This window comes from Rhinatrema bivittatum, chromosome 1 (genome assembly GCF_901001135.1).
Source record: "Rhinatrema bivittatum chromosome 1, aRhiBiv1.1, whole genome shotgun sequence".
NCBI lineage: Eukaryota > Metazoa > Chordata > Amphibia > Gymnophiona > Rhinatrematidae > Rhinatrema > Rhinatrema bivittatum.
In genome coordinates, this window is record NC_042615.1 from 212,146,338 (window position 1) to 212,173,287 (window position 26,950).

Sequence of the window (26,950 nt, forward strand, 5' to 3'; positions counted from 1 at the left end):
GGTCCCTTTCCAGCTTCAATCTGAACAAGATGACAGGCACCAGATGATGGAATTGCTCCAATTCCTGGATGCCCCTAAGGTCATCACCTCTATTCCAATTCATCAGGTTTTTCTAGACCTTCTCAAAAAGAATTGGGAATCTCCTGGATCTGTTGCTCCGGTAAACAAAAAAGCTGACTCTACCTACCTTGTACAGTCAGCACCTGGCTTTCAGAAACCACAATTGGACCATCATTCTGTGGTAGAATCAGCTCAAAAGAAAGCTAAACGAATAAAGCCACATTCTTCCATACCTCCTTCTAAGGAAAACAAATTCCTAGATAGTATAGGTAGGAAGGTATACCAAGGAGCCATGCTGATTTCTAGGATAGCTTCTTATCAGCTATACATGACTCAATATAATAGGGTCATCCTTAAACAAATGCAGGAGTTCTCAGATGCCTTACCAGAACAGTTCCAGCCACAGCTTCAATCCCTTCTAAATAAAGGTTTTGAAGCTGGGAAGCATGAAATAAGAACAGCTTATGACATCTTTGATGCTTCCTCTAGACTTTCTGCTACGGCTATCTCTGCTAGACGCTGGGCTTGGCTCAAGTCATCTGACCTTCGTCTGGAGGTTCAGGATAGACTCTCTGACTTGCCTTGCCTAGGGGATAACTTGTTTGGTGAGCAGATTCAGCAAATTGTTGCTGAACTAAAAGATCATCATGAGACCCTTAAACAGCTCTCATCCATTCCTCCTGACTTGCCTTCTAAACAGCCGTTTAGAAAAGACTCCAAAAAGTCTTTTTTCCAGCCTCGGAAGTATTATCCCCCACTAGCCAAGGCTAGGCCTGCGAGGTCTTACCATAAAACTCAACCTCGCCAGTCTCGTAAACAAAAGCCCGCAGCAGCTCCACAACCTGGCCCTGCGGCAGGTTTTTGACTCTCATTTAGAGAGCACTTGCCAAACCCCTCTTCCAGCCATACCAGTAGGAGGTCGGCTGTGCCACTTTCTAGAAAGGTGGCGTCATATCACCACAGATCAGTGGGTGATAGCAATAATTGCACAGGGTTACCATCTCAACTTCCTGACTCTACCTCCCGACTCCCCACCCCGGCAGGCGTGGAGACTCACCAATCACTCTGTTCTTCTAGAGCAGGAAGTATCCCTTCTCCTCCAGTCAAACGCTATAGAACCCATTCCTCTCTCACAACAAGGACTAGGGTTCTACTCCAGGTACTTCCTGATCCCAAAAAAGTCAGGGGGACTTCGTCCAATCTTGGACCTACGGGCCCTCAAGTACCTTCACAAGGAGAAGTTCAAGATGGTAACTCTGGGCTCGCTTCTCCCTCTGCTGCAAAGAGGGGATTGGCTATGCTCTCTAGACCTCAGACGCATATACCCACATTGCGATCACGCAATCTCATCGCAAATATCTGCGTTTTCTAGTAGGCCGAAATCACTACCAATATCGAGTGCTACCTTTCGGCCTGGCATCCGCACCACGAGTTTTCACCAAATGCCTCGTGGTAGTAGCAGCTTTTTTGAGGAATGCAGGAGTCCACGTCTACCCCTACCTGGACGATTGGTTAATCAGGGCCCCAACCCAGCAGATAGCTCGGTCCTCCCTGACCCTAACAATTCGAACTCTGCTTTCTCTAGGGTTTCTTGTCAATTACGACAAATCCTACTTAATCCCATCTCAGACCTTATCCTTCATTGGGGCAGACTTGGACACCTTACAGGCAAAAGCCTTCCTTCCTCATCCACAGGTTCAAACCCTTGTGTCCCTAGCTCGCCAGCTGCAGTCTCCACCCACAGCTACAGCTCGCCAATTTCTCATTCTACTGGGACACATGGCCTCCTCAGTTTATGTGACTCCCATGGCCCGTCTAGCCATGAGAATCACGCAATGGACTCTGAGACTCCAATGGACACAAGCTGTTCAGCCTCTGTCCTCCATTGTTCGCATCACCGATGCACTCCGTCTGTCTCTTGCCTGGTGGACAAATCAATCCAACCTCCTACAGGGCTTGCCTTTTCTTCCACCAGCTCCCCAGATAATCCTCACCACCGACGCTTCCAACATCGGTTGGGGAGCCCATGTAAACAATTTACAAACTCAAGGGTTCTGGTCACCAGAGGAAGCCAAACACCAGATAAATTTCCTGGAACTGACAGCAATCCGATATGCTCTCAGGACCTTTCAAGATTGCCTATCAAACCACACAATCTTAATTCAGACGGACAACCAGGTGGCCATGTGGTACATAAACAAGCAGGGAGGCACAGGCTCCTTCCTTCTGTGTCAGGAAGCTGCGCAGATTTGGGCAGAAGCCCTCTCCCACTCCATGTACCTCAGAGCCACCTACCTGCCGGGAGCAGACAATGTATTGGCAGACCAGCTGAGCCGTGTCTTCCAACCACACGAGTGGTCACTCGACCCCCTTGGTAGCGACCTCTGTTTCACAAATGGGGTTATCCCCATATAGACCTCTTTGCGTCCCCTCAGAACCACAAAGTAGACAATTACTGCTCTCTCTTTCGGAGCCAGCACTCTCGGCCGAGGGATGCATTCTCCCTCACGTGGACAACCGGTCTGCTTTATGCATTCCCCCCACTTCCTCTTCTGTCGAAGACTCTTGTGAAGCTACGTCAGGACAGGGGAACTATGATCCTGATAGCACCGCACTGGCCACGCCAAGTGTGGTTTCCCATACTCCAGGATCTCTCCATCCGCAGACACATTCCTCTGGGAAAGGATCCGCATCTGATCACTCAAAACGATGGATGCCTCCTCCATCCCAACCTCCAAGCCTTGTCCCTGACGGCATGGGTGTTGAAAGGTTAGTCCTTCAGCCCTTTAACCTTTCAGATTCAGTTTCTCGTGTCCTGCTCGCTTCACGAAAGCCTTCCACAAGGAAATCTTATTCATACAAATGGAAAAGGTATACATCATGGTGCACTTCTCAGTCACTTGATCCCCTTTCCTGTCCAATTTCTAAATTCTTGGACTATCTCTGGCATCTATCAGAATCAGGTCTAAAGACCTCTTCCATTAGAATGCATGTTAGTGCGGTAGCCGCCTTCCACAAAGGCATTGGGGGTGTCCCTATTTCAGTACAACCCCTTGTTACACGTTTTTTTAAAGGCTTGCTCCATCTGAAGCCACCTTTACGTCCTCCGGCCCCATCTTGGGACCTTAATCTGGTTCTTGGTCGCCTTATGAAACCACCTTTCGAACCTCTTAACTCCTGTGACCTGAAATATCTCGCATGGAAAGTGTTATTCCTTTTGGCTATCACTTCGGCTCGCAGGGTTAGTGAACTACAGGCCTTAGTCACCTATCTGCCTTACACTAACCTCCTGCAGGACTGGGCGGTACTCCGCACTCACCCTAAGTTTTTGCCTAAGGTAATTTCGGAGTTTCACATCAGTCAATCCATCATACTACCTATCTTCTTTCCCAGGCCTCACTCCAACTCCGGGGAACAGACTCTGCATACCCTTGACTGTAAACGAGCTCTAGCTTTCTATCTAGACCGTACAGTTGCCCACAGGAAGAGCACTCAATTTTATCTTTCCATCTCTTTCTCTTTCCATCCTAACAAGTTAGGGCAACCTGTGGGTAAGCAAGCTCTTTCCTCCTGGTTGGTGGATTGCATCTCCTTCTGCTATCAGCAAGCTGGCATTCCTTTTCAAGACCGTGTTAAAGCACACTCTGTGAGGGCCATGGCGACTTCAGTAGCACACCTTCGATCGGTGCCGCTTCCTGACATCTGCAAAGCTGCAACCTGGAGTTTCCTCCATACATTTGCAGCCCACTATTGTTTGGACAAAGCTGGAAGACAGGATTCCATCTTCGGCCAATCTGTCTTGCGTAACCTTTTTCCAACATGAGGTACCAACACCCTTCCACCTTCCCGGTAGGGTGCGGATGCCCTCTCCCAAATTCCACCCCAGTTGTTGTGCCTGTTGCATGCCGTTGGGTACATTTGGTGCATGTTAGGACATCCTCAGCTCGGTATTCACCCATTTGTGAGGACAACCATCCTGCTTGTCCTGTGAGAAAGCAAATGTTGCTTACCTGATGTAACAGGTGTTCTCACAGGACAGCAGGATGTTAGTCCTCACGAAACCCGCCCGCCACCCCGCGGTGTTGGGTTCGTTTTTATTTTATTTTTCGGCACTGCCTGTAGCTTTGAAACAAGACTGAAGGGAGACCCCTGCTGGCTGCAGGGTTAGTGCCGTGCTGGGCATGCCCAGTAGGGGCCAGTCAAAGTTCCTGAAACTTTGACAGAAGTTTTCCGTGGTTGGGCTCCTTCCTCGATGTCACCCATTTGTGAGGACTAACATCCTGCTGTCCTGTGAGAACACCTGTTACATCAGGTAAGCAACATTTGCTATTTCCCTCCCTCAGGCAGGGTTCCCAATTAAAATAATCAAAACAAATGAACCAGCTCTGGAGAACTACAAATATATAACAGCAAGATAATCTAACTGGCATAGAATAACTATATAGAATTGTCGACATTCACAAAACAGATATCTTGCTGAGAGAGGACTAAATAGTCAGAACATGGCTTTTAAGTAAAGTAAAGCCAAAAAACTTAGATGATGGAAATATTTGGGCAAGCGTTGACAGATATTCTTTACACCAAGAAAACCAATGTTCTTTCCTAGGGTTGTCCAAGTATTACTCAGAGGGCTCTTTGAACGTAACATATGGAAGTAAGTCCATACCTGGACCAGGCTAACTTTTTTTGTTTGCAGTTTTTGACTGCATCCAAACTCCACTTGTTTGAGTTTTATAAGCTGGAAATCCATGAACACTACTTTTTTTTTTTCTGATGAAGCAAAATCTGTTGATATTTGTTTATATTAATTCTACAGTATTTTCAATAATTGGGGTGCAGTTGGGGGTGATTAAATCTAATTTTGGGCCAACGTGATTTAGTTGCAGTGCTATACACTGTCATTTGGAGGTCCTGGATTCAGTTCCTGTGCCAAGACTGCTGTCTGCTCTAGGACTGAAGATGTTTCTGGGGCAGTGTTCACAACCCTGAAAGGGAACAAGTCTTGGCCATCATTTAATGGGGACGGCTACTGGCCAGTCTTTGGGCCCCCATTGCCATGTTCTGGAGAAAACTCCAGTTTTACCTCTGGCCAAGAACTGTTAATGTAATAGCTGGTCTAAAGAGATAAAAATGAGAGAAACCCTGGGGAACTGCAAATGAAAGCTTATAGCACTATAGTCCAAGAAAAGCTGGTTATAATTAAACTAGAAGCCCAATCAAGCAGGATGACACTGCAAGGCCAAAATTAATAGTGATGGAATTTGGTGTTTAGCCTTTCTTTCCAAGTACAGTATACCATCTTTAACCAATATCACTGTCGTCAACAATTCTGAGTTTATTAAGACAAGTGTTATTGTGATGCATTCTAATATGGATACATAGTGATATATTTTAATACATAATTTTTTTCCCTCTTCTCATATAGAGCTCTGGAATTGAAACTTTAGTGGAAGAGCTCTGCTCAAAACTGAAAGACCTTCAGAGTAAAGGAGGTAAGGATATATTAGTATGTTGAGAATACATAGATTTGCACCTTGCTTCCTGTTTCATGTTGTTGCCTTACAGGAAACAACTAAGATCAATTTTAGTGAATGCAGTCCCAAAACTTAGTAGTCCTAACTTGTGTACTGTCTGAACTCAGTCTTTTTTATTTGACTGTACCCCTGCTCTTTACTCTGTTCTATTTTTATAACTGTCTACTCGCTATTCTGGTTTTTTTCAAGATACCCTCATTCACCTGCCTTGCCTGCCATAATCAAATTTTTTGTTACTTATGTGGTGCAGTGTGATACCATGATGCATATTTTCCTATCTGAAATCCTGGAATTTCATTAGAATTCCAGTCCCTGTTCTGCTTTCAGATTTTAAGAGTTAATTTTGAAAAAAGATATGTTGCATTGTTTTAAGGAATATATTATGATTAGGATTCAACCAGGCCTCTCTATTAACCAGATTTGATGTATGCATTAAAAATGAAGATAGTGGAATCAAACTCTTACTTTGGATCACATGATGTAAACTATTTTCTCACAGGACAAGCAGGGTGAAATCAACAGGATGGAGCCCAATCATGAAACACGTTTGTCAAAGTTTCCAGAACTTTGACTGGCACCTACTGGGCATGCCCAGCATAGCACCAACCCTGCAGCCAGCAGGGTCCCCCGTCAGTCTTTTTTGTTTTCCGTGTAGCAGTATCCTCACGGGTTAAGGAGCTCTTCAGAGATTTCTGACAGGAATTTTTCCTCACGGAACTTCAATATTTTCAAAAACATTTTACCCCACAGGGGTCCCCTTATCGATATCTGTGCTCCGCGGTCAAACAGTAAAAAAAAATTTTTATTTTTTTTTTACCTGCTTGTGGTTGATTCCCGTCTGTTTTCCCTCATGGCCTACTGGCCATTGACCGCACCGCGGCTAAATTTTGTCAAGGCCATGGTGTCGGGTTTTCGTCGGTGACCTGACTGCCCAAATGACACTAAAGGGTCGCAAAGCTAGGCTGGAGAAGATGGGACTTCTCTTTTGGTCAAAAATCCCGACTCCATCGATAGCTTCGATGCTGTCTGAACCAGTGCCATCTACTTCGCGCCAGCACCGGGAAACCGCTGCTGCCCGATCGGCTTCGACTCCGCGGGTGTAGACCCCCTCTGTTCCTCCTCAGGAGAAAGACACAGGAGAACATTGAGAAAAACATAGACACCGCCACCAATACAGGCAAGCCCTCTGCATCGATGTCGTCTGAGCCACTGACAAAGAAGTCCTGAACAGAAAAGGCCCCATCCTCTTCTGTTTCTGGGTCACCAAGGGGATCCTCAATTCCACCTTCACCGGTGGACCCTCCGGCTACACCAGTGCTGCCTCCTACTCCAGAACCGGGTGTCCATGCCCCAGGTTTCCGTGAGGAATTGGATCAGATGATCCAAGAGGCCATCTGTAAAGCACTCCAGGAGTTCAAACCTCCATCTATGCCGGTTCCTGCTCCGGCCACCGATCCGATACCCATGGCGCTTGCACCGCTATTGGCAAGAATGGATAAGTTAATCAGTGCCCTTCCACCGGTGCATCTGAGGGAACCGATGGCTCAGATTCCTTCTTCACAGATACCCTTGTCATCGGAAGAAGAATCACCAATCTCCATTCCGCCCTCCTGTGTGCTACCACAGACACATCCATCGATGTCACAGATTCCATCGGTGCCTCCATCGATGCCTTCAGTTCCACCTCCAAGGCCATCGATGCCTAGGCCCAGACCTTCCGGAATAACACAGTTACTCCCTTCTGATGAACATATGGGAGCTGGTGATGAGCCATACAATCCCTGGACCGATGAATCATCCCAGGATTCAGATGATTTGCCTTCACAGCTCTCTCCTCCTGATGAAAGGAAGTGTTCTCCTCCAAAGGACTTGTCCTTTATCAACTTTGTTAAAGAAATGTCTGAAACAGTTCCATTCCAGCTTCAGACCGAAGAGGACTCTAGGCATCAGATGTTACAACTTCTCCAATTTCTCGATGCTCCTAAGGAAATCATGTCTATCCCTATTCATGTCAGTCTCTTGGATCTTTTAAAGAGAAATTGGGAACACCCTGGCTCTTTGGCACCTGTCAACCGTAAGGCATATGCCACCTATCTAGTTCATCCAGCCCCTGGCTTCCAGAGAGCTCAACTAGATCATCATTCAGTAGTTGTGGAGTCAGCCCAGAAGAGGGCATGACGCTCCAAACACCACTCGTCCATTCCCCCATGAAAGGAACATAAATTTCTGGATGCGTTGGAAGACTAGTATTTCATGGGTCAATGCTCATTTCTCACATTGCTTCCTATCAATTATACATGACCCAGTACAATAGGGCCCTGTTTACAAAGATTCAGGAATTTGCTGAAGCCTTACCTCTGCAATTCCAGGACCAACTTCATGCCCTAGCACAAAAGGGTCTAGATGCTGCCAAACATGAAGTACATTCGGCATATGACATTTTAATACCGCCTCCAGAGTTTCGGCAGCAGGAATTTAGTGCGAGAAGATGGGCCTGGCTAAAGTCTTCAGACCTCAGACCAGAAGTACAGGACAGGTTAGCTGACTTGCCCTGTGCTGGGGATAATCTTTTCGGAGAAAAGATTCAAGAAGCAGTGGTGCAGCTCAAGGACCACCAGGAGACTCTGTGCCAGCTCTCCTTACTGCCTTCTGATCTCTCTTCCTCTTCCAAACGATCTTTTAGAAGGGACTGCAAGAGACAATTCTACCGGCAAAGGAGATTCTATCCCCCGACATCCAGGGCTTGAGCTTCTAAGCCTTACCAAAAAGGCCAATCCAAGCAACCTTGCGTTCAGAAGTCACAGCCAGCCCCCCAGCTAGGTCTAGCATCTGACTTTTGACTCCTTCCTAGAGAGCAGTACCCAGCCTCCACTTCCGGCTATTCCCGTCTGAGGCTGGTTGTGCCACTTCTCCAAACCTTGGCACACAGTCACCACAGATCAGTGGGTACTCGCTATAATAACCCAAGGTTACCACCTCAACTTTCTCTCTGTTCACTGGATTCCCCACCTCGGCTGACATGGGGAACATCCAACCACTCACCGCTCCTGGAGCAGGAGGTCTCCCTCCTCCTCCTCCAGTCCCGAGCAATAGAACCAGTGCCCCTCTCCCAACAGGGGCAGGGGTTCTATTCCCGGTATTTCCTGATACCAAAAACGTCAGATGGTGTTTGCCCAATACTGGATCTTCGCACCTTAAATACCTACAAAAAGAAGTTCAAGATGGTGCCCTTGGGTTCTCTTCTTCCCCTTCTCCAGAGGGAAGACTGGCTCTGCTCTCTAGACCTCCAGGACTCCTACACACACATTTCCATTACTCGGTCACATTGCAGATTCCTGTGCTTCCTAGTAGGCCTGAAACACTTTCAATATCTGGTGTTACCATTCAGCCTAGCATCTGCCCCACAAGTCTTCACCAAGTGCCTCGTAATGGTAGCTGCCTTTCTCAGGAGTCGGTGTCCACGTCTACCCCTATCTCGACGATTGGTTGATCAGGGCTCCTACTCAGCAACCTGCCCTGATGTCTCTTCGTCTCACGTGCCATACCCTGATCTCCCTAGGGTTTCTCATAAACTATCCAAAATCCAGGCTAGTTCCCCCTCAAACCCTATCGTTCATAGGGGCAGACTTGGACTCTCTAAAAGCGAAAGCCTTCCTACCTCAGGATCGAGCTTTCACTCTCACCTCTCTGGCCCATCAACAACACTCAACTGCACGTCACTTTCTGATCTTACTGGGTCATATGGCCTCCTCGGTGCATGTCACTCACATGGCCCGCCTGGCCATGAGAGTAATGCAGTGGACCTAAAGATCGCAGTGGATTCGGTCTTCTCAGTCAATGTCCACCATTGTCCACATCACCAACTAGCTCCGCTTATCGCTGGCTTGGTGGATAAACCAATCCAATCTGCTTCAAGGCCTTCCATTTCAGGCTCCAAAACCTCAAATAACTGACAACAGATGCCTCCAACCTCGGCTGGGGTGCACATGTTGCAAACCTGCAAACTAAGGGCATTTGGTCTCCAGAGGAAGCCAAACAAATACATTTCCTGGAGTTTCGTGCAATCAGATATGCTCTCAGGGCTTTTCAGGATCTCCTTTCCAACCAGGTCATCCTGATTCAAACAGACAGCAAGGGGGAAAAGGCTTCTACCTCCTGGGTCAGGAAGCTGCACAGATATGGGCGGAAGCCCTTTCCCACTCGATGTACCTCAGGGCCACCTACTTGCCGGGAGTGGACAATGTGTTGGCAGACAAGCTGAGTCACACTTCTCAACCGCACGAGTGGTCCCTCAACCCCACTGTAGCGGACTCAATATTCCAACGTTGGGGTTACCCTCACATAGACCTCTTTGCGTCAATTCACAGCGCAAAGTAGGGAATTTCTGAACTCTCACGTGCAGCCAACACCTTCAACCAGGATTCGCTTTCTCCCTCTTGTGGGCCAGCGGTCTCCTTTATGCGTACCCTCCTTTTCCATTCATTTCGAAGACTCTCGTGAAGTTGCGAAGGGACAAGGGGCTAATGATTCTGATAGCCCCTCATTGGCCACACCAGGTCTGGTTTCCAATTCTCCACGACCTATCAGTACACCAGCACATTCCTCTGGGGAAGGACCCGCTTCTGATCACTCAGAACAATGGCTGCCTTCGTCACCCCAACCTCCAGGCCCTCTCCCTGACTGCCTGGATGTTGAAAGGTTAATACTTCAACCTCTTAACCTTTCAGAGCCGGTTTCCCATGTCCTAGTAGCTTCATGAAAGCATTCCACAAGGCAGTCTTATTACAAATGGAACAGGTTTACGGTAGGGTGTACTTTCATGTCCATCAATCCATTCACTTGTTCCACACCGACGTTTTTGGACTTTCTCTGGCATCTGTCAATCAGGTCTCCAAACTTCTTCCATCAGGGTACATGTCAGTGCGGTAGCCGCCTTCCATAAAGGTGTCGGATGTACCTATTTCAGTACAACCCCTTGTAACACGCTTTTTGAAGGGCTTCCTCCACCTTAAACCTCCACTGCGCCCTCTGGCCCCTTCCTGGGACCTCAACTTGGTTTTGGGACAGCTCATGAAACCGCCGTTTGAGCCTCTCCAATCCTGCATCTCCGCCATCTGACCTGGAAGGTGATTTTTCTTTTGGCGATCACATCTGCTCGCAGAGTTAGTGAGTTACAGGCCTTAGTTACCTACCCGTCTTACACTAAACTTCTGCATGATAGGGTAGTACTCCACACTCATCCTACGTTTTTGCCTAAGGTAGTATCGGAGTTTCATATCAATCAATCCATTATACTACCCACCTTCTTTCCCAGGCCCCACTCAAACCCAGGAGAAAGGGCTCTGCATACCCTTGATGGTAAATGTGCTCTAACATTTTATCTAGACCGTACAGCTGCCCACAGGAAATGCACTCAATTGTTTCCTTTGATCCCATCAAATTTGGCAAACCTCTGGGTAAGCAGCTCTGGGTAAGCAACAGGCAGGCATTCCGCTTCAAGTCTGTTAAAGCACACTCTGTCAGGGCCATGGCAACATCAATAGCGCACCTATGCTCGGTGCTGTTTGCTGACATCTGTAAGGCTGCTACCTGGAGCTCTCTCCACACCTTCGCAGCCCATTAATGTTTAGACAAGGCTGGCAGACAAGATTCCATCTTCGGCCAGTCTGTGCTACACAATTTTATTTGCGAACTGAGGTACCAACATCCTTCCGCCAACCCGGTAGGGTTCAGGAGGCCCTCTACCAAATTCCACCCCAGTTCTTGTGCCTGTTGCACGTCTTTGGGTACATTTGGTGCATTGCTCGGGCATCCTCAGCTCTGTACTCACCCATATGTAAAGACTACCATCCTGCTTGTCCTGTGAGAAAGCAGAGTTGCTTACCTGTAACAGGTGTTCTCACAAGACGACAGGATGTTAGTCTTCACAAAACCCATCCGCCACCCTGCGGAGTTGGGTTCGCTTACGATTTATTATTTTATTTTTCGCATGTACTTTTTACTATAAGACGAGACTGAAAGGGGACCCCTGCTGGCTGCAGGGTTGGTGCTATGCTGAGCATGTCCAGTAGGTGCCAGTCAAAGTTCTGGAAGCTTTGACAAAAGTATTCCGTGATTGGGCTCCATCCTGTGATGTCACCCATATGTGAGGACTAACATCCTGCTGTCCTGTGAGAACACCTGTTACAGGTAAGCAACTCTGCTTTCACTGAATTCTCTTCTGTCTCTGAGCTTTGAGAACTTTAATCTGTTACCTCAGGTACAAAAATCCACAGCAGGCAAAACTTGACTTTTTTCAATTTCCAGTAGTTTGCATTTCACTATAATATATTGAGCAATGTCCACTGCATTCCCCTAGCGCACAAGGCAAAAAGTGGGCTTGCAGGTTATTTTGTAAAAATGGGTGAATGTTGATACCTAATTATAATCCAAAGATGCTGTAGTTTTGCAATAAAAGATTTATTACAAATGGATACAGCTATGATGTGAAATGTCAAATCAACATGAAAGGCATTTTTGTCAGCAAACTAGAGTATTATATGACTAACTCTAAGCAACATATCCTTGTATGCTGTACTATCAGATCTTTTTAGAATGAAGTCTTCATTTTTAGTATTATAAAATTAAGGTATCTTTCTTTAATATTCTCTTTAGAGGACAAGATTCACAAAAAGTTAGACGGCAATCTGTCTCCTGAACCTGCATCTCCTGCAGCAAAGGATCAAGTGGAAATGTAAGATCTTCATTGTGTGGTAGTAATTTTTATTTTGGAAGGGAGGGAGATTAGATTGACAGAAAATATGAAAGTAATTTATTGAAAAAAGATTTCAGCAATTTCACTTTTTTAGGCGTTATTGCACAAAGTAAAGCAAGGATGCCTTATTTCAAGATCGTGTTCTGATCTAGTGTCAGACAAATAGCCAAACCGAACGTGCTGATATTTTAGTTTGCACCTGGGTACTTGAATATTATCAGAAATGTTCTCTTCGGGTTTTGGTTTTTTTTTTTTTTTTTTTTTTTGAGGGTCTTGGAAACTGTAGCTTTTAGGTCTGACTGATTTAGCTCCCAGCCAGGAAACTTTTATAGGATGTTTAAATAGTTATTAAATTAACAGCATTCAAGGAAAAAGTGCAACATGAATGAATTTCTGTTATTTCATATACATCAGATAGAGCTAACCTTCACTAAAGTGTTAAGTGCTAACAATTTAATTTAGTCCATAATCTATTGAAAATAACCCCCTTCCCCCAATACAGTTCTACAAAATTGGCCTTTGTTCCCTTACCTTTTTTTGTTTCTACCTCTCACTTTAATAAAGAATCCCACGTTTAGGTATATCTAAGTAAGTTTCCTTGTCTTCTGATAGTTTTTGAAGAACATGCTTTCTATATCAAATTAACTAATGCCTGTATAATGGGCATAACCTCATTATTCTAATATCTGGCTACTGTTTTATCTTAGCCATTGGAAAATGAAATGGAATACTTAAATGTTTTAATTTAATCTTTATTAAATGTAAGTCTTATGCCATAAAAATCAATACAAGAACAGAATGTGATACCATTATATAAAGAAAAATTCATAATATTAACAGGAAACATAATTGAGACATCATATTAACTAGCCCATATGAAAGACACTGAAATCTTAAACTAAAATAAAACAAAAATTGAGAGAGGGGATATATGTCAATTCCTTAATACCTCACAAATAATCAACTACCAGCTTCCTAATTCAGGAAAGGGAATTTTTGAGAAAATGTAGCACCAATAGATGTGTGTTAAAGCCGAGGCTATTGTTTCCTTCTCAACTGAGTCATCACTTGAACATCTGGAAATATTTGAATTCTTTGTCCAAAAAACTGAAACTGCTTACAAGAAAAATATTTACAAAACACCATCTACTCCCTTTCTAGACAAAAAGAAACCAACAGGGTAGTTCTCAATGAAATAATATCCAAGGAAGATTAAAAAATTGAGAGACTAGCTTCATTAATAGATTATCTAATGCTCCTTCCTGCTCCTTCCTCTTTTTTTGGGAGTTAATAGATATTAGGTACTAATATCTATTACCTCCCAAATTTTATCACCTGCAAATCATAACATCACACACATTTTTTGAACATTTCGTGTGGGGCAACAGGCATGTCATTGGGATTTTCTTCCCTGTTGAATATTCTCAATACTCTCCAAATGGTTAATAATCAAAGTATCTTTTAACTTGTGCAGATTTTAAAGTTTTGTTAACACAGATTTTATTTGAGATACATCATATTCATGAAACTTTTTGTTTAGAATCCTCAGTGTTTTTATGCATTTGGACATTTAACTGGGGGACACAGCTCTCTGTCCTCGAGACAACTTTCCATATATCAATTAGGCATCATGGCTCTTCAAGTGAGTTTGTCATGGTATTAAGAGAAGGAAGAATTAAAGCCGTTCCCATCCTTGGTAGACTCAACAAAATAGAAATGTTAACAGTCTTTACTCAGTTATATTTTCACTAAGGGCTTCACTCTTCCCTCCTTTCTCGCTCTGTTTGTAACAGCATCCACTTGAGGTCTCATATCCAGCCTCTCCACTATCAAAAAAATTTTTTTTTAATTTATTTTATTTTTTTATAGAGAACTCCCTAGATGTTGAAGAAAAAGTGGAGCTCCTTACTCAACTTCTTGAGGAGGGTTAACAGATTGCAAAGGAGGAGAATAGGAAACGGGACTTAGGGAGGCTTCAGATGGTCGACCAAAATAAGGGGCATGGCATGGATGCCCTAGGAGGAAAGGATAAAGAGGTTAGGACTGTTCAGAGTGGAGAAGAGATGACTGAGAGGGGTATATGATAGGGGTCTACAAAATCATGATGACTTGAACAGGTTAATGTAAATTGGCTATTTACACTCTCAGATAATAGGACTAGAGGGAACTCCATGAAGTTAGCAAGTAGCTCATTTAAAAGAAATCAAATGTTTTTCACTCTGTGCATAGTTAAGCTCTGGAATTCATTGCCAGAGGATATGGTTACGGCAGTTAGTGTAACTGGGTTTAAAAAAGGTTGGATAAGTTCCTAGAGGAAAAATCCATAAATAAATAGATCTCAAGATACTATTGCTTATTAAATGTTTGAGAACTTGCCAGGTACTTGTGACTTCAAATGGACACTGTTGGAAACAGGATGCTCGGTTTGATGGACCTTTGGTCTGACCCAGTATGGCATATCTTATGTTCTTATATTGAGCCCTCCAGTGAAGTACCCAAAGGTATTGACGTCTATGACTGGGACACATTTCGATCCATCAGACCTCTAGTTGTTTCAATGTAAGCTGGGAGTTTCCCCTTCCGTTTCTTTCCCATAAGCAAGAAAGAAATTCCGAGAGAAAATATTCCTCCTAAGGAGTGTGTTGGCAGTAGTGTGCCACAGGCACGCCACTTAAGATCTTTAGTGGCCCCTTGTAATAACATCTCAGGCTCCACTGAGGTGGGGAAGGGAACAGGTACCGGTGTCTCTCCCAGCAAGATACCTCAATGCACACCACTCCTGACACAGGAGTCCTATTGAGTCCTGCAGGCATGCTGCTTTTAAGACACCACCCACTGCCTTGCCCCCTCGCCCAGCATTTCTATCCTCCCTCCTCCCTCCCTCAAGAACCCTTCCACATTTATCCTTCCTAAGACACTCTTAGATAGTATCCTATATAGCATCTCCCAAGATGTAATGATATAACGTTCCATGTAAATATTTCTCTTCCTCGTTCTTATCAGTTACCTGTTACAATGTAAATAAGCAGATCGCGTCTTATTTGTTTAGTTATATGTAAACCGATGTGATATCTCGATCGAATGTTGGTATATAAAAGCAATAAATAAATAAATGTTCAGCGGCCCCTTGCAACGACGTCTCATGCTTTGCTGAGCTGGGTGGAGGGCACAGGCTCTGGCGTCTCTGCCAACATAGTGTCTCAGTGCTTGCCACTCCTCACACATAAGCATCCCAGAAGTGCAAGATTTCTGTGGGAGAGCAAAGGAACTTTACCATCTACCGATTACAGCACAATTTGTGTCAAATAGCACTTTGTTACCTCATGAATCTGGGAGATGACCTCAGACAAAATCTCTTAACTGGACATAGCCCCCAGAGATAATTAAAAAGTGTGCTTTTGCTGCAGTTTGTCAGCAGGCCTCAGAAGACCCAATATTTTATTTATTTATTTAAAATCTTTTCATATACCGATACTCAAGACAAATTTCTTATCGTACCGGTTTACAGCAAAACAAGGGATAACCAGCGATATAAGAGAAAGCTACATAAAACAGGGTGATGAATACAGGACAACTAAGAGAGGTAAAATTAGCTTAACATAGCGCTACAATTATAATAACAAGCAACGCATAATAGTGACTAGGCGAAGGACCTAGTAGGTACTCAAACAGTTCTTCAAGGGGTGGTGACAGCTGTACAGGGCGACGGAGAAGGTGTTGAGACTAGGAGGAAAGGGGTCAAGAAGGATGGGGCAGGGAAAAAAAGACCGAAAGGTGGGAGGAGGGGGGAACAGAGGGCTGAAAAACTAGCGGGGAGGCTTGCATTATTACAGGTTTGGAGCAGGAGAGCAGTCAGAGTTATGAGAGTTATTAATGGAACAGAGTAGTTCTGATGGAAATTATGAAAAAAGATTTATGTACAGTCCCTTATATGTGGTGTGGCCAATCAAGGGAAGGCTTGTTTGAAAAGCCAGGTTTTCAGTTTTTCTGAAAGTGAAAGGGCATTGTTCCTGGCGAAGCTCTGTTGGTAATGAATTCCATTGAGAATATCCATGCTTTTGAATTCCATTGAGAATATCCATGCGTTTCAGTTTTACAGGGTATAGTATCTGTCATCTTGTAACCTTTCTCTGACTGCAAACAGGATATTTTGTCCTCGCAGGTGAGTAGTCATCTGGAGCAAGGGACGGTGTGATGATGCATAGTTTCTAGAAATTTCATCATGCTCTAAGCATGTGCGGGCTGTCTTGCATGATGGCCCTCTTCATTTTTACCTTTTCTGCAGAGCTTAACAGTTGCAGTATTTATAGGTGAGTAAATTCAAGTAATTCTCTTCCACATGGCTTCATGAAGTTAAGTTTTGTGTTTGTTTTTTTTTTTTTGTGGTGCATTTTGCATCATCATGGGTTCATTGAGTTGCATCAAGTAAAAGCAAGCATCATTGATCCCAGGCAATACACAATGTCAAGAGCAAAGAGATACTGGCAACATCCATTTGTTCTCCAAAGCATCCCTGTAGAGAGGGCTGGTTGCCCTTGAATCTGGAGGATTGCAACAGCCTCCGATGTTTCACGTCACAGCCACAGATATACCTCAGGTAACCCAGGAAGATGTGACCTGCTTCCCAAAACATTTTAGCTTCAGCAGTTTTCAAGGAAGAATTGAATAAAGATTCAGGAGGGCCTCCATTTCTTATATAGGTGTACTGGCATTGAGTGCATAAACATTGATACAAACATTGTCCAGCCCATTCTAGAAACTCTTGGTGCACTGGCAATTTCTTTGATATTGGTACCTGGTAGGGGTGTCTACATCGTTTCACTGTTTTCAGTACATCAGGAGAATACGCTTCCTTAAACCAGTGTGGGATATATCGAGGACTAGAGCCCCCAAGTCAATTGAGGTTGCTTTGGGGGTCTTGGCTACCAGATAGGAGCTGACTTGGGCTATCTCTCTAATCCAAAGGTGGGAATCTGAATCTTAAGCATTCAGAGAGGTATAATTATATATTTGAGGACTACTCTGATTAGAAGGTGCAGGATTCAACAGGTCTTCCCTTGGACCCTCTTCTCCACAGGAAAGGAGAAAATTCACATCAAAAGATTGCTCTTTCGCAGTCTTTTTTGAAAGGTTGTCTGAGAATATTCTTTTAGTTGGAGGAGAAGAAAGTGCTCAGAGCAAAAGTATTTGACATCCTTCAGTTTCTTGTTACCCTAAAGGATGGTGGGTCTGTGCCCGTCGATAACCTCAAGGTTGTACAAATAAGAATGTGGTAGACACATACCCTCCCCTCCCCCCTACTCCCTGTGAATAGGAATGCGGACTCAATGTACCCTATTCAGAAGGTTCTAGGATTTCGCAAACAGCTTCCTCATCAGTCTGAATCTCTCTCAAGACCAAGAAGTCCTAGACTTGTTTCTTAGCAGCCGCTGGAAAAGGATTCATGCATGCTTGATATTTTTGAGAGGCTTATCAGACTTCTGTGCTTAAGTCTCAAATAGCATCCTACCATTCACATAAATCATCTTTTTGCAGAATATTATCCAAATTTCTCCCTCAAAATTGGTTGGATTCATCTGTGATGTTTTCAGGCTGTAGGAGAGCTTCTGCTATAAGAATTTGTCCATTGACTCTCATGGCTGTGGACTTCACACCTGATGTCTGATGTGCAAGACAGGCTTGCTGATGTGTTCTGCATGGGTGACACTCTTTGAAGATGAGGTCACCAAGGCTGTCTCTTAAATACCTCTGTTTACTTGACACTCTCTGTAGCCACTTCTAACACCTCCCCACCCCCACACACCTACTAGGAGGCATTGGGCTAAAAGGAGACACTAATATCCTCTGAAGGCAGTATTAACTGCTGTCACCTTGCCTCCAATAACAAGGGCCTCAATATCATCCAAGATAGCAGAGGATACCTAAGCCACATTTAGCAACCCAATAAAAAGCTAGAATGGAGTTTTGAGTGGATTCTGGAAATCATGGCTACTGTTTCATTGTCTATTCCAGAAGGCCTGCCTATCAGGAGGATGGCTGAAGTTTTACATATACCATTTGTCTAGTATAACCTTGGACAGCAAAGTTCTAAATATAATGTAAAATGGATACAGAATTTGTTTATTACAGATCCCACAAAATTGCTCACCAAGAGGATATTGCTACACTTCTCAGCATTGTGATCTACTGCTCAGAGACTGAAACAGTTGAACCTCTTCTACTGGGGTAAAAAGGGTGGGGGATTTTATTTCAAGAATTTCCTGATATCAAACAAAACAGGAGTATTCCATCGTGTCTTAGACCTAATTGCCTTGAATAAATTACTTGTAAGGGAAACATTTTTAAGATGGTTTCTCTGGGCAGCTTAATTCCTTTCTTTCAAAAAGATTGGCTATGTTCTCCCAGGATAAGCAGGATGGTAGTCCTCACATATGGGTGATGTCATCAGGCGGAGCCCTATTACGGAACACTTGTCAAAGTTTCTAGAAACTTTGACTGGCACACTGAGCATGCCCAGCATGCCATGATCCCTGTGTTCACAGGGGTCTCCCTTCAGTCTCCTTTTTTTTTTTTTTTTTTTTCCACGCTGAAGTTTGCCTCGTGTTTAGGAGCTGTGAGATTTTTCTCACAACTTTTCTTCACGGAAACACTTGAAGTTTTTTTTTTTTTTCATTTTATTTTTATTAAACATATTCATTTTCCAAAAGGATATTACACAGCATTATGAGATACATGTTGTTATGAAGGCATTTTAAAGAAACACATCATAACCATACAGCTGTGATAGCCTAGAATGTATTGTATCAGAAATAATAAAGATTCTGGCAGAGAAAGAAAAGAGCAGATTACTATAGAAATTCAACATCAACATTAGTGTTAAGAACCATGTACATCTATTTCCTCCCTAATTAACTAAGGTGTTTTGGAGTTAGCAATCCAGGTATGAGCGCAGTTGTTCCGGCAAATTAAAAACATACCTCATATTTTGAAATAATACTATACAACGACATGGGAAGCGCAAAATGAACTTGGCCCCTCGTTGGGTGACTCTATCCCACATTGAAAGAAACTCTCTTCTTCTTATCTGGGTGTTAAAGGATATATCAGGGAAGATTCTGATAGGGTACCCATGGAAATTGACCTTTTGATATTTAAAGTATAACCTAAGAATTATGTGTCTCTGAGACATATCTGTAAATTGCACTATTAAAGTGGCTCTTGACTTAATCTCCATATCTGATGATTTCTCTAGTAATTCCGATAAGTTTGTATCTTCCTTTTGACCTCCCTGATTCTGATCCTGTGTACCTACAAGAGGCACAGGTTGGGAAATATAGTATATCCTTGATATTATTGGTATAGTAGCTTCTGTATATTTTAATACTTTAAGATAACTCCTAAATAACTCCTTGGGAGATAGTAAATGAGTTTTAGGAAAATTTAAGATTCTCAGATTAACTCTTCTAATCTGATTCTCTAGTTGCTCAATTTTCTCTGCATGGATCGTCTCAGATTTAATTAAATTCACTTGTACATTTTCTATTTTTGTTTGCATTATCTTATTACTGCTCAGGCCATCCTGAACGAGTTTAGCCAATTCGTTAATTGATTTTTGCATAGAAAAAATCATGCTTCCAATTTCTTCTAAATTAAATTTAGTAGGAGTAATCAATACAATATCCTGCTTAGCTCCCACCTGAGCTCCCTCTAACTCCTTCTCCTTAGAAGCCATTACGGGATTAAATTCCCTCCCTTCAAAAATTAGAGGAGAGGTCAAATTCAGTTTGGGTTCTTCGGAGATAAAATCTCCTCCCCCTTTCCTCGTAGGCGGTTCTGGTGTTGTGGGGGCACCAGGGCTTAATGATGTTTCAAGTGTCAGAGTTTTGGCCCTGCTCCTGGCCAAATTCTCTAGAGACTTCACTTCCTGGTGTAAATATGGTTCTTGCAAAGAGATCCGATATACGTGGTTGATTATTATTTGAAACGGGTGTAGAAATAGAAACTTTCCCTTTTCTCTTGGTGTGTGGCATTACCAGGAGAAACTAGAACCACAAATGTTAAGAAAATTATAAAAGTACCTCGAAATTTCAGGATCCTTTGATACACAATCGTCTTTTTCTGCCAGTCTCGTGTGACCGCTGAAATTAATAATGCGACTTCCAGCAGACTCCAGCGAAGCCTGGCAAAGCCGCGCGCGCCCCTTAGGCGCGCGGCTTTGGCGACATGCCGACGGCGAACGTGCCGTCCAGACGCCATTGATATGGGCGTCCGAGAGCTCCTCCCTCTGACGTCAGAGCTCAAGGGGCCGGCAGGGAAATCCAGGAAATCGCCAGTAGAAGCAATGTCAGCCGCTCCAGCAAGTAAGTTTCCTCGAACGGAGCGGCGTTTACTTCCTCCGGTCAAGACAGGAACAGCAGTCCACTTGAAGTTTTACTTCACAAATAATTTCCCTACACGGGTCTCCCTTCGCGTGCATTTCATTGACACTTGGTGAGTACTATGCCCTGTTCTCCGATCAGTTCCTGTCACCTCACTATCTCTTCCCCCAGGTTACCAACTGAATTGTGACTTTCTCCCTATGTCTATCACTCTTGGTCCGCCGCACGATGCCCGCTAGTGTCCTTGCTGCGATCTCCCATCGGGGCTAGAGGGATTGGGATGTCCACGATTCCTGTTGCGGTCGCCGTCTATGCCGCCAGGGCCTCCGTCGGGGCCCCTTACTAAAGAAAATGCTCCATACTTTGGGTTCTCAACCAGAGCCCCGTGCAGCCTTGGGCGAGAAACAATGCCAGGAGCAGTAGAGGCAAGGTGACCGTCTGTCACAGACGCCATCCATGTCATTGGTGGCAGCTTCCTCGGTACTGGAGAATGACCGGGCCAAGCACCGGGAAACATAGTCACTGCCACGGTGACAGACGTCATTCTGGACATCGGTGGCAGCTTCCTCGGTGCTGGAGAATGACCGGGCCGAGCACAGATGGAAACATCGTCGCCGGCACAGACGTTCCGCATTCGGTGCCAGCACTGATACCACACCGGCATCAATGTCCATTGAGCCAGTTGTGAAGCGGGCCCGGGTACAAGAGTCTCCATGCTTCTCTGCACCGAGGCGTTCCCCACTGGTGCCGGTACTGAGCCACCACAGATTCATGTGGAAGTGCCAGTAACGCCTAGCCTGTCTCCCCCAGTAGCTGTGCTACCTATACCAGCTTTCAGGGAGGAGCTGAATGTCCTCATCCGTCAGGCTGTCCTCTGCCTTCTGGAATCGTACTAACACCGGAGCCATCGATATTCGCACCGTTGTGGCACTGCCTTGTTGTGGCACCTACCAACGACAGCCTAAGTCATCGACACAGACTCGTCCTTCTGAGCCTCTACGGACCTATCCCGGGATCCTCGAACAGCGATGGGCACGCTAATCCCGCTTTGGCATCGATCCCATTGAGACCTAAGTAAAGGATGTGTCTGAAACCATTCCTTTTGACCTACTCACTGAACTTATAGAATTGACGGCAGAAGAAGATCAAACGGCCCTTCCAGTCTGCCCAGCAAGCTTTCACAGTTATTTTTCTCATGCTTATGTTACTCTGACCGCTGAAGTCAGGGCCCTTATTGGTAACATTTTGGTTCAAATTTTCCTTTCACCCCTGCCATTGATGTAGAGAGCAGTGCTGGAGCTGCATAAAAGTGAAGTATCAAGCCTAATTGGTTAGTAACCGCCGCAACAAGCGCAAGCTACTCCCACGCTTATTTGTTTACCCAGACTATGCAATTCAATGCTAGTTGGTAGTTGTCTGAATGTAAATCCTCTTATCTTCATTCCCCCCTGCCGTTGAAGCAGTGAGCTACGCTGTATATGTATTCAAAGTGAAGTATCAGGCTTAATTGGTTCGGGGTAGTAACCACCACAACAAGCAAGTTACTCCCACACTTATTTGTGAATGCAAATCCTTTGTCCCACATTTCCTCTTGCCGTTGAAGCATAGAGCAATGTTGGAGTCTCATTATAATCACCAGGTAGTAGCCGTCATTCCCACAAGCCACCTCCATGCCTCTTCTCTTCATTCACATCCTCAAGACTTTATGGATCCACAGTGTTTATCCCATGCCCCTTTGAAATCCTTCACAGTTTTTGGGAGGGTTTGGTTGTAACTTATTCCAAGAACTATATTGGTGTCACATATTGCTATTTAACACAACACCAAGGGAACCTCTCCACCATCCACATGAAATTCGAGCAACATGTGATTACTTTGAAACGTCCTCCCGTTGCCAGCAACAGGATTCAATGCTAGATGGTGAACCTGGCTTACGGCCCGAAGTCCAAGATAAACTAGGTGATCTGCCATGCACCTCAGATAATCTCTTCGTGCACAAGATCGGGCAGACAGTGGCTCAATTGCAAGACCACCGCGAGACCCTGTGACAGTGATATCCAGATCACACCAGCTCCGCCAGTCGGGCAGGCTCCTGGATTTTTCAACCTTGCCAGAGAACAAAACGGTCCATCCCACTGAGGACCAGGGCTTGGGATACCATTCTCCGGACGCAACAAGGCAGAGGATTTTAATCCCGCTATTTCCTATTTTCAAAGAAAACAGGCGACCTCCGCCCATCCTGCACCTCAGAAATCTCAACAAATTTCTTCAGGAAGAAAAGTTCAAAATGGTGTCTCTCGGCACCATGCTTTCTTACTACAGCAAGGGGGTTGCATCTATTCTCTGGATTTTCTATACGCTTCATAGTGAGTCAACATTTTCAATAACAAGTTCTGCCATTCGAACTAGCTTCGACAACTTGTGTATTTCACCAAATGCCTAGCAGTGACTGCCGCTCATCTACAAAACAGCATTCAAGCATTTCCTTACCTGGATGACTGCCCAATAAGGAGTCAATCCAAACAAGGAGCTCTAAATTCTGACTCACTATAAATCTACTACATTTGGCTGGGAATTCTGATCAACTACCATAAATCCCATATGGAGCAGATCTGGGCAGTACAGTCATAACGGCCTTCCTACCCAACAACCATGCAGACATCCTATCAAATTGTCCACATCTTTGTGTGCATGCAACATAGCCTCAGCCCATCAGTTCTTCCATTGTTGGGCCACATGGTTTCCATGATCCACGTCACTCCTATGGCCAGACTAGCCATGAGAAAAACTCAGTGGATTTTAAGATTTCAGTGGCTCAAAGCCGTTCAACCACTTTCGTCCCTGATCCATATCACCGATCCAGTAACCAAATCCTCAGATGATCTTGGCCACGGTAGCATCCAACTTGAACATAAGAAATTGCCATGCTGGGTCAGACCATGGGTCCATCAAGCCCAGCATCCTATTTCCAACAGAGGCCAAACCAGGCCACAAGAACCTGGCAGTTACCCAAACACTAAGAAGATCCCATGCTACTGATGCAATTAATAGCCATGGCTATTCCCTAAGTAAACGTGATTAATAGCAGTTAACTCCAAGGTTTTTTGTAGTATGTGTAAGTTGAGACCCCATATGTTTAGGGGTGTAGTTGTTGGAGGGATGAGGAGTGGTTGTTAGATATATGTAGGATTTCGGTCTTGTTTTTGGTTGAGGCAGAGTGATAGTTGTGAGAGAAGTTGAATTATTTTCATGCTGAGTTGGTTCCAGATATTTAGGGAATTTTCGATGGTTTTGTTTATGGGGAGTAAAATTTGTATGTCATCAGCATATACAAAGTATGTGAGGTCTGATTCTGAGAGGAATTTGCAAAGTGGGAGGAGGTATATATTAAATAAGGTGGAGGATAGGGATGATCCCTGTGGGACGCCATGTGTAAGGGGTATCTGGGATGATTCTGAAGTATCTATCTTTTTGTTGAATGTTCTGTTTGAGATATGACTTTGAGATATGATTGTAGTGTCTTGCAGTCCAGTTTCTTTGAGTCTGATTAGAAATGTTTTGTGATTGATGGTGTCGAAGGTGGCGGATATGTCGGAGTATCAAGAGGTCGGATTGGCCATGGTCAAGACCTCTAAGAATGGTGTCGGAGAGGGTGAGAACGAGTGTTTCAGTGCGGAATAGTTTCCTGAAGCCATGTTGTGCAGGTAGTAGGATGTTTTGGTTTTCGAGGTGATCCATGAGTTGATTGACTTTTTTCGAGGATCTTGGCTATGAAAGGGAGGTTGGAGACTGGTCTGTAGTTTGCTGGATCAGATTTGTCGAGTTGAAGTTTTTTGAGAATGGGTTTGACTACTGTGTTAGTTTGTCAGGAAAGATTCCTTGCTCGAGTGATAGGTTGATGATATCGGTTATGGGTTTGGTGAGGAGCTTGATGACTAGCTTTAAGGTTTTGATGGGTATGGGGTCTAGTGGATGGGAGGCGGGTTTAGTCTTTTGGATGATTTCAATTTTTATGGATGCGACAGGTTCAAATTGTGACCACGTGGAGCTGTGTGAGTGTAGTTCTGGTATGTCATGGTTGACTGGGGGGATCTTGGTGATGATGCTGGTGACTTTGTCTTTGAAGAAGTGTGCTAGGTTTTCGCTGGAGTTGGAGATGTCGTGGGTTGTATCATTCTGGTTTGGGTTGGTTAGGTCTGTGACGTAGGAGAAAAGTGTCCTAGGGTTGAATTGATATTCGTGGATCTTTTTTGTGTAGAAGTTTCGTTTTGCTGTGTTAAGGTCTGTTGAGTAGATGTGAAGTAATGCTCTGTATTTGTCTTTCAGTTCTGGTGTTGGGGTTCTTCTCCATTTTTTTTCTGTTTGTCTCAGGGTTCGCTTTGTGTTCTTTAGTTCGGGGGTGTACCATGGGGTTTTGTTCTTTGAGGTTTTGATTACTTTTCTTATGGCAGGGCATTTTGACTTGGCTATATCAGAGTTGATAGATATCCAAGAGTTGGTGGCAGAGTTGGCGTCATTCTTGTTGAGAGTCTTTAAGGCTTCGGGTAGTAGATTAGCGAAGTTGTCGCTGGAGCAGGGTTTGATGAATTTGATGGTGTAATTGTCTGGCTTCATGAGGAGGAGTTAAAATTGGAACGTAGTTTGGATGAGGTTATGGTCGGACCAAGGTGTAGCGGTGGTCGTGGGTGGGAGTATGTTGGATATTTTGTTGGTGAAGATTAGATCAAGGGTATGACCGGATTTTTGGGTGGGGGTGTTGATGATTTGGGTGAATCCAATGGTGGAGAGTAGGAGTTCGCAGGTAGGAGAGAGGGGGGTAGTGTCAATGTGGAGATTGAAGTCCCCCAGGATGATGGCTGGATCCTGCATGTTGATGTAGGTGATTATGGTTTCGATCGGGGGGGGGGGGGGGGGGGGAGGTTGTGTTTGAGAAGTCCAGGGGAGGTGTAGAGGAGGAGGATTTGGAGGGTTTTGGATTTAAATAGGTTGGTCTCGAAAGGAGGGGAGAGGCTGAGTGTGTGGGATGAGAATTTGTTTGTGCTAAGAATAGGCCGCCTCCTTTTCTTTTTGGTCTGGGTATGGAGAAAATGTTGAAGATGTCTCTGGGAAGTTGGTTCAGTAGTACGGTGTCAGTGCTTTTCAGCCAGGATTCGGTGATGCAGAAGATGTCGGGTAGGGTGCCTAGGAGGTCATGAAGGATGGGGATTTTCTTGGTGATTGACTGGGCATTGATGAGGAATAGGGTGAGAATGGCGAGTGTGGACCAGAGGATGTTGGGGTTGATAGGGATGTTGGTGAGGTGTCTGACGGGGTTGGTGGTGGGTGAGTTTGGGAATGTGGCAAGGTGCAGCCATGACGGGTGAGTGGGGTGGGCGAGTGCAGGCACTGTTTGCTTGGAACTTGGATAGAGGATGGGGGTGGAGGATGATTTGGGGTGGGAGGGAGTAGTATGGTGGGTCACAAAGGGGAGCACTATGGGGCAGGCCCCTTTGTCAGGCTTCTTCGGCGAGCGGCGCCTGGAGCTTGCAGGAGGCTTTAAGGCCTGTTCCTGCTCTCTGCCTCCCATGAGGTGGAGCTTGGTCGAGGGGCGGAGCGTCGATACATGAGGCCTGAGATGGCCAGGATGAGGTAGGCCTTACCCCGACACTTTAACCATGGCCACTACAAATAAGACTGCATCACAAAGAAAATACCAACCTTACAAGAGGCAATATTACTATGCACATAAAGTCTGTGCCATATCCATTTCTTAGGTGTCATTTCCATCCTCAACAGTAACATTGAGACAGTGGGCTAAAGAAAGACCTTAGAGCAGGGATATATAGCTAATGAATGACTGCCTTCTTTTGAGATAAAGTATATAGTTCATTTTGAAGTCTATGGAGCTATCAACCATCATGCATATGCAGGCCACACACTCATGCCCTTCTGTCTCTTGCAACATGAATTAATACAGATGAGTTAAGTTTGTTTTCTAATCATTTAGATTTGATTTTTTTTCTAATGAAAATTTAATGATGCAAAAAGCCAAAAGCATGTCCTGAAATTGCTGAAAGAATGACTTGCCATACTGGGTCAGATGAAAGGTCAATCAAGCCAAGTATCCTGTTTCCAACAGTGCTCAAGCCAGGTCACAAGTACCTGGCAGGATCCCAAGGGATAGATAAATTCCAAGCTGCTTATCCCAAAAATAAGCAGTGGATTTCTGTAACTCTACCTTAATA

The 26,950-nt window shown here is 44.6% G+C and overlaps 1 protein-coding gene across 4 annotated transcripts in view; it reads left to right on the top strand.

The window, feature by feature from the left end:
• The window catches only part of KIAA0232 (KIAA0232 ortholog), a 294,375-nt gene that overhangs the window by 104,056 nt on the left and 163,369 nt on the right, over positions 1–26,950 (top strand). For all 4 annotated transcript variants that reach the window (XM_029591550.1, XM_029591556.1, XM_029591572.1 and 1 more), the window contains 2 exons: positions 5,486–5,552; positions 12,249–12,327. In XM_029591550.1, coding sequence (XP_029447410.1) covers positions 5,486–5,552; positions 12,249–12,327 — 146 coding nt within the window. The remainder of the gene's footprint in view (positions 1–5,485; positions 5,553–12,248; positions 12,328–26,950) is intronic.